Source organism: Vitis riparia, chromosome 18 (genome assembly GCF_004353265.1).
Source record: "Vitis riparia cultivar Riparia Gloire de Montpellier isolate 1030 chromosome 18, EGFV_Vit.rip_1.0, whole genome shotgun sequence".
NCBI lineage: Eukaryota > Viridiplantae > Streptophyta > Magnoliopsida > Vitales > Vitaceae > Vitis > Vitis riparia.
Window position 1 is genome coordinate 11,057,776 of NC_048448.1, and position 8,570 is coordinate 11,066,345.

At 36.3% G+C, this 8,570-nt stretch overlaps 2 protein-coding genes across 2 annotated transcripts; both read left to right on the top strand.

The window, feature by feature from the left end:
- The first annotated feature begins 1,715 nt into the window (after nucleotides 1–1,715).
- Nucleotides 1,716–5,478, top strand: LOC117907422 (putative pectinesterase 11). Its single transcript, XM_034820958.1, has 5 exons — nucleotides 1,716–3,108; nucleotides 3,191–3,350; nucleotides 4,486–4,674; nucleotides 4,812–5,047; nucleotides 5,138–5,478. The coding sequence occupies exons 1-5, from the start codon at nucleotides 2,804–2,806 to the stop codon at nucleotides 5,343–5,345; spliced, it is 1,098 nt and encodes a 365-aa protein (XP_034676849.1). The 5' UTR covers nucleotides 1,716–2,803; the 3' UTR covers nucleotides 5,346–5,478.
- A 615-nt stretch (nucleotides 5,479–6,093) lies between these two features.
- LOC117906066 lies at nucleotides 6,094–7,346 on the top strand. The gene is made up of 4 exons (XM_034819011.1): nucleotides 6,094–6,249; nucleotides 6,434–6,552; nucleotides 6,668–6,810; nucleotides 6,900–7,346. Exons 1-4 carry the CDS (start codon nucleotides 6,198–6,200, stop codon nucleotides 7,039–7,041), a joined length of 456 nt encoding a protein of 151 aa, XP_034674902.1. The 5' UTR covers nucleotides 6,094–6,197; the 3' UTR covers nucleotides 7,042–7,346.
- The last annotated feature ends 1,224 nt before the right edge of the window (nucleotides 7,347–8,570 follow it).

Sequence of the window (8,570 nt, forward strand, 5' to 3'; positions counted from 1 at the left end):
TATTAGATCCTCAATATCTTTTATTTTTGTTTTCTATGCTCCAATAAAATCTTAACACGTATATATGAACACAGTGGAATTGCTTTTCCTGTTTTTGTCGGAGAGTGTTTAAACCCACACTTGGAAGGTCACATTGATAGCATGCATTTGCCAATCACTGTCCGTTTCGATTCTTAAAAGTTGCCATTTTGAAATGATATTCTCACTTTTTTGGAATGAATAATTCATGTGGTTTTATTATTTTCTCAGAAGAAATAATAATCAAAGAGAAATGGTGTCAAGCTTGCAGCGTGCGGCACACTCCATCGGTAGGTAGCATCCATTGAGGGGCTCAGCCCACTTATCCACTTGAATACTTTTGTCCGCAAATAGTTAGAAGCAATAATGGTCAACATGACGCTAAAATTTCCTTCTTCCTTTTCTTCCCCCACTATTTATTTGTTTATATTCACTTAGTTTTTGATATTTTCTTCTTCGAAGCAATCAATTATTATCTCTTGACGTGCAAAATCAACCACCGGGGCACGAGGGTCCACTGGACCAAATTGCCTACCAACATGTTCCGAGAAAAGATCTGTGGCCAGTCATAACTAAACCTCTAAAAGCATTCAAAACATGATATGCAATAGTCATTAATTAACTTAATTTGCATAAAAAAATCGAAGAATGGTCTGGTCTGGTCTATGCATATATGCCAGCAGAGAAGCTCTGTGATGGCGTGCAAGTCCTTATCATGATATGTAACAATGATAATGGTTAACAAGGCTCAAATCAAGTAAAGTGAAATTAAAAGTAAGGTAGGTGTCTACTTGTTGCGCAGAAGAGGAAGAGGAAGAGGAAGAGGGAGAGATAAAGGAAAAGGAAAAGGGTACTTGTTTGCTTTGGTTACACAACTGATTCATTGTGCTAGAACAAAACGAAGGATCTAATATTAGAATGGGCACCATATAGATAAACTACAAAACATTAGTTGTACGTTAAATTCCATGGCCTTACTCTGTCTAAGCTCCAGATACTCAGGTGGAGCCTAGTTTTTATATTCTTGTTATTGGGGCGTTGCAGTTGGTTTCATTGAGGTATATATTAGTAAGTATTGGGAGTTAATGACAAAATGTAGCGAGAGGAGGAGGAGGAGGGGCCAAGGCTGGTGGCAGGGACATGAATTTGATTGGCATATTGGAATAGGATAAGGGCGGGGCATAGCCCATAGGAGCCATGCCCCCCATGAAAAAAGAGGGCCTTTTGAGTGCTGAATTTTGTGCCACATTTTGAGGCAATGCCAGCTATGTGAGTCGGGGTGATATCTGCCAAAAGTCCCTACTACCAAATGTATGATTTGCGTGAATGCTACAAGTGGGAGTCCACGTCTTTTAATATCTCAACGTCTATGGGTATTTGGTTTTTGGGTTTGTCCATGAATGTGGATGGCTTTAGTCTAATCTCTCAATGCTGTCATGCTTTTTTTGGGCTGTGATGACTCATGCGCATTATTGGCTTCATTTTCTTAAGTGAATTAAAGTCAATAATGAGGACGGCGATGCTTTGTCGTAGTTATAATTACCGCCAGTGTGGGGATGGCATCCTTCAAAGACAGGAAAGACATTCCGATTACCAATGTAGCATTCACAACACCCTTTTTCTGTATTCGTGGGAATTGCCGCACTCCTCTCTGTCTGGAATAATGCAAATCACCTTTTTCAGTTACTATTTTCTTTTTTTTCTTCAAATTTTCTGCCCTCACTCTTGTACTAGTGTTCTCTGTTTAGCTTAGACTGCCCTTGCTACTTACGCACGGATATAAGTTCGAATTCTTTCTTTTCTTTTCATTTTTCTTTTACTCACTTAAAGGATGCTGCATAACTATGGAAGAAATCTTTCTGAACCTAAAGAGTTCCCTTTTGAAAAGCGCAGCGAGCCAGGACTGGACATCATCATCATCATTAGCTCAGCTAAAGTGAGGTTTTTAAGCCTCGTCCCCTTCTATTTTATAGAGGAAATCCAAACCAGACACGAAATGTTTATAGTCGATGGCTCAAACTGGTAAAGCCCAAAAGGGTCCAATATTTATTCAAGTTGGTCTTGACTCTTGACTGAAAACAAGCCCAAGAAAAAAAGCCTAATGTTCAGTAACATTTACATGGTCTGGGTTGGGCCGGAGTCTATGTGAGCCCAACTTTGCATGGATAAGGAGGATCATTTTCAGAGATGGGCCTGCCCCCAGCAATTGCAGATGGGTTCACAAGCCGCAAAAAATAAAAATAGAAACTTTATTTTTTATAGACTGGCGTCTCAAACGAATTAGGTGATGATTGATGAGATACAAGTCAGCACGCCACGGAGGAAATAACCTACAAGTCAAATCGTTTAGCTGCTTGCAGCCATAGTCAACCCCAAAACAAGCAACTTTTGCTGCACACCTCTCACCCAGTTGGTAAACGGTAACAAATAAAAATTTAAAAAAACAATAGCAGAAATGACAAAAATAAGCTATTTCAACATCTCTGCAACACGTACTTCCCAAATTACGGATTTCCATACGATTGGCAGAGCTAGAATTCAATATTAATCCACCGTCTGATTTTCAAACATCTCTCACGTGTGTCTGAAGCACAAACTCTTCCCTGCCGCCGAGCAGCTTTTGGCCTACGGCAACCTCTCCCTCTCACAAGTCAATAGCCGTACTCATATCCAAGGTGTACACACGCTTACGTGAATTTCTATGTATTCAACTTGAATAGCAAGAAAGCGGCCTTTTCATTTAGTTGACGTTTACCTTGGCATTGGGCACCATGCATATAAAGAGATGGATCTCCGGCTTCAAGCTTTCATTATGTACTCTACTTTTTCATTGATACTAATTAATAAACTTGCAGAGGTTTTGGCAACAATGAACGTTCAAGTTTATTTCACAGTCATCTTTTTGGTGGCTTTGTCTTCCTCCCGGTTGAGTATGGTTGGAGCGTCCCCCGGATCGTTGTCAACGGCGACTCTGATGAGGGTTGATCAGTCGGGTAAGGGAGATTATCAGAAAATACAAGATGCAATTGATGCCGTACCGTCTAACAACACAGAGGTTGTGTTCATATGGGTTAAGCCTGGAATCTACAGGTATTTCTTCTTTTCTATCTGCTGTCTTATGCATATCTCTGAGAGACAGGCAGTCGAAGTAATTGTGAGCTTGCTTTTACAGAGAAAAGATTGTAGTACCGGCCGACAAGCCCTTCATAACGTTAAGTGGTACAAAAGCAACTACCACAATAATAACATGGAACGATACTGGCGAGATATTTGACTCCCCAACATTTTCTGTACTGGCTACTGATTTTGTGGGACGATTTCTCACTATTCAGGTGATGTCTCATAATTTCTTCATTTCTTTTTCTTTTATTTCTCTGAAAAGGCAGCTGCATGGAGTTTACCAAGTCAAATATAATTTTATATATATATGAAAGAGATAAAAATAAAATAAAAACTAAATTTAGAAAAAAAAAAGGGTAGAAAAGGATTTTTTACTAAATTAAAATTATTTTCATTTTAATTCGTGTTTTTTCTAGTATCATTATAAAATATCAAACATTGCATTTGAGTCCTTAAATTGTATAAATAAACATGGATTATTAAAATAAAGACTTAGGTATCAACAAATAGGATTAAGGTATTAAAAAAAATACAATTTTTGGATTTAATTTTTTTTAAAATATTGATAAAAATTGAGAGAGAAGATAATAAATAAAATAAAATAAAATAATTAAAAGAAATTTAATATATATATATATATATATAAATTGAATAAAATCCTATTTCCTATCTCTTTAAACTTCTTTTTCCTTTATCTAAACGAGAATTTTAAAAATGTACACATTTTTAATTAATTTTTCTAATATTTGTTTTTTCTTAGTAACTAAACAAAATAATCCTTTTATTCTTAGGAATAGTCCTCTATTTGGTCTTGGCATTTATGACTAAAAAAGCATTAGGAAAAGAAAAAGAAAAAGAAATGATAGGTTTAAAATTCAAAAAATTAATTTTTTTTTTTTTTTTTTTTTTTTGTTATATGCTTCATAGAAAAAAAAACATTAGATTCAGACTCAAAGTATTTTTTATTTTTTTACTTCCCTAAATTTATTTATTTTTTCTTTTTATACGAAGAATGAAAAATTGAACATTAAAATTTTAAAATAATTTTCATTAAAAAGAATTCCCTTCTCTGATAAGTTTGGATCCGGATAGAGCCTTCACGACTCGAGCGAAGTCTTGAATAATTTTTCCAGTAACGTTGAAAACACAAGGAGAGTTAAACTACCATCTAACATAAAATTTTCAAAGGCTAACTACTACGTATGTACATACATTCATCTTAGATTCCCCATGGATGGAGGACAGAATTATTGATCATAAAATGCTTATCTTCAGCCATTATTAGATACGTTGAAGTTGCTTAATTGTGTCCTCTCCCCTAACCTTTTGTTTGATTGTTGCTTACAGAACACATATGGGGCTGGTGCAAAGGCAGTTGCATTGAGGGTGTCAGCAGATAGGGTGGCATTCTTTGAGTGCAGGATTCTTTCTCATCAAGATACCCTTCTGGATGACACTGGCAGGCACTTCTACCGCAACTGTTTTATCGAGGGAGACACAGACTTCATTTGTGGAAATGCTGCTTCTCTTTTTGAGGTAATTAAACACTCAATTTACCTAAAAACTCTTAAAGAGAGTTGTGACTGTTGATTGGCAGCTCAAAGTGGCTAAAAACTTTCATAATATTGTTGAAGTTTAGATTTTATATGTGGGTTGTTAATGGAACTTTGCAGAAATGTCATTTGCATTCACTTTCGGAAGAAAGCGGGGCTATCACAGCCCAGCGCCGGGAGTCGCCAGCAGAGGACACAGGCTTCATCTTCTTGGGCTGCAAACTTACCGGCCTCAAAAGTGCCTTACTAGGACGGCCATGGGGTGATTATTCAAGAGTCGTTTTTGCCTTCACTTACATGTCTAATGCGATACTGCCTCAGGGATGGGATGATTGGAGCGACACTTCCAAGCAAAGGTACCTCTAGGATATAGAATGATGCCTCATCAATTACTTGCTAAAACTCCTCTTTCTTTTCTTTGACTTTGGGTTGTGGGTGACTTACAGTACGGCGTTCTACGGGCAATACAAGTGCTACGGGCCAGGAGCCATAACTTCTAAAAGGGTTGAATGGTCACGCAATCTCACAAGCCAGGAAGCTGCGCCCTTCTTGACTAAGAACTTGATTGGTGGCAACAGTTGGATCAGGCCTGCCCCAACTCACTTCAAGAGAGCTTCTACCTCCATCTCTAACAATGTTAATGGAAATACCTAATAATTCTTCTTTGGACAACCCACCCAGTATTTATTTATTTATTATTCCATGTTGATATGAATTGCTTCTGTATTCTGAAAAATAACGAATTCAAATAAAGAATTATTTTAGCAAGTATACTTGCATTTCTTCATCAAGGGCTATATATCCATTTACGTCAGACTCAGGCACCACCCAATCCTAGTCAGTTCTTTTTAGTTCATGCGAGTTGGGTCTTTGAAAGACCAGCTTAAATCACTGCCGGCTCACCAACATGGTTGCAAAATGGGCAGGGCCTAGTTTAGAACAGTTGGACTTTTGAATAGGCTCAGCTCCTAGCCCAACCTGACACAACCAGGCCCATGAATATTCATGTTTCAACCTTCCCCGGGTGTGTTGACACGTGCTCTGCCTCACATAAGTGAAATGCCATCCTTTTCACAAGTGTCGCTTGCCGAATTGTACATCATCAATGTATTTGTAGCTATCTTCCAACCATGAATAAATAAAAGGGAACCTGTCTTTATCTTCCCTTGTTCTCGGTCTGCCCAAAAAAACAAATGAAAAATGAAAAATCTTCCTGTATTAGAATCCCCCCTACAACCAAATCTGTGGGCTGCCAGAATATTCGCGCTTGTCCATGATCCAGTAACAATCTTGAGTGGAAGCTAGTCAGCCTCCAATGAAAACAGTAAAATGAGCCTTTTTTCTTTATATAAAAAGGTCACTAATGGATAAGAACAAGTAACAGGTAAGGCGGCATACTTCCACCGTCATCACATCCTCTTTTAATTGGAATTTGGAGCAAAATATTTCTAACATAAAATATTCTCTGCGTGTTGGACGCAAGAAATTGGTGCGTTTTGAGCAGAGATGGGTTCTTTAATGGCCGGATGGGACTCACATGTCCGTGATCCTAAAGCTGGTAATCTTACTATCCCTTCACCAATCACTTTGCTTAGCTTATATTTTAGAGGTTTAATATTCAGATCAAGTTTCTTTTTCTTGTATATAGATGGAATTTTCTAGCTTAAACTAAACTTTAATTACAGTGGTAGTTTAATTTCTGGGAAAATCAGTAGTTTCTAATGAGTGGAAGTGTCACGCAGAGACATATCAGAGGAACAGATCATTCACCAAAGGCGAGATCGACGCTTACTGGCGAACAAAGAAGAAAATAGAGGAAGAACATCTGAAAGCCATTTCTGACACATCAGATGGCAGTCAGGTTTAATCCCCGTCCTAAATTCATTTCAATTAGACATAGGGAAAAACGCTCCACCTGAATATTTCCTTAAAAACACACAAGTATGTGATGAGTCGGTGGCATATATTTCTTACAGGAAAGCACCTTCAAAGAGGAGTCTGCAGGAGTAAAACTTCAGAGGTCAAGTTCCTTGCCCCTAGCCAACACAAAGGAGCGGTTCATGGAAAATATCATTGAAACTGGAACAGACTTGGAGAAGCTTTTACAGAAAACTGGCTGGTAGATCAACAGTTGATTTTACGCTTTTATTGGCTTGTGTGTTTTTTGTATTCATATACATAAATATTGGGGGTGGTTGGTGGTTGCAGGTGGACAAGGAGCAACTGGGCATATCTGAATGAACCTCCAGTAATCGGACCGGAAGGCGCCTCCCACAAGTTCGCAGCTCAGTTCCATGTCGCTGGCTTGTCAGCCTCCAAGGCAAACCCCCGTGCTGAGATCACTACATGATCTACTTGAAGTTTCCCCACCGACTTCCAACTTGGGGAAATGTTTGTACATATTTGTATTCCAATGTGTGTTCAAGGGTTTCGAACTACAAGTCTCTGATGTTGAAGCTATAAATTAAAGCCATGAACCACTTCAGTCAGGGGATGTACATGCATAAGAGTCGATGATGTGTGTGGAGGATTTACTTGTGTTACTAATTTTGGATGTGTATGTAATAGTAATCAAATGATGACAACATTTTGTGTTTGAAATATAGGAAATTTGGTGGGGTGTCGAGTGGAATGTATTGTTGGTCCATTCCTACCCATATATGTGTAGTTTTATGAGCGAGTTCAATATTAATCAACTTGATTTCTAAATCTTGCTTTATTCATTGGTGGTTTAGCATATTTAAGATTTTGGATCATGAACTCCATGATTGTGATCGACCTGCATTGATTCTTTTTATAATTAATTTTAGGGTTGTAATTCTCTTTTCATATCATGATATTTTAATCATAAATGAGTACTATAAAATTTTATAGATATCACCCTTTTTCATGTTAAATTTGAGGAATATTCATATTCATTATAGTTAAAATCTTAGAAATAAAATAGATGCATGGTTATGAATAAAAATAAAATTAGAGTCAGGCTATGATTGCCTTCGGCAAAGACATATTTGGTTAAAAGGGAGGTTAGAAAAATGACTTTTTTTTTCTCCAATTTTAGTATTTGAGATTTTTTTTTCTATATTTTTACTATTCTTTAACCCTTTTAAAAATATCATTTCTCTCTTATTTTGAACCTATTTTTCTTCGGTTTCTAATTTTTTATTTTTTATTTTTGATGAAGTTCAAAACCTAAAGTAAAGACCAATGGATTAAAGATTAAAGTCTTACTTGCATCAAAAATCTCATACCAAAGTTCTCTTATATTTCTTTTATCTTTAAAATTTTTTACAACCTCTGTATATCTCTTTAATCTTGGTTAGGTTTTTTTTTTTATAGTTTCATATAAACTTCTACCACGTTGAAAATGGGGTTGAATAAAAGGTTCCTCATGGTTAAAAAGAAGAAGAAAAAAAAAGGTTTGGTATTCAAAAACTAAATTAAAGATAAAGTTATATTAAGTTTATCTCAAGAGCGAGAAATACAAAAGTGTTTAGGGAGATTAAAGTAGATAAAAATAAATGATAGAAAAAAAAAAGTTTTTCGAGGGAAATAAATTGAGGAGCAAATTTGTCCATGGTAGTCAAATTTTAACAAAATTAATAAGAGATATTATATGATCAAGCTTTGCAAAGCATTTGACTTTTAAATGTAGCGGATTTTATAATTAACTACAACACATGATCAAGCTTAAATTGCTCCATTTTACACTTGAAATAATGAGAAACAAATCAAATATAAAATTTATGTCCTTAGAGCAAACTATGAGATTAGATTGGTTTAAGTACCCAAACATAGTAAGATTATTTCAAATTTATCTTAATTGTTATTCGTAACACCATTTTTACTAATGCGGTATTTTACATTTCTACTCTATCC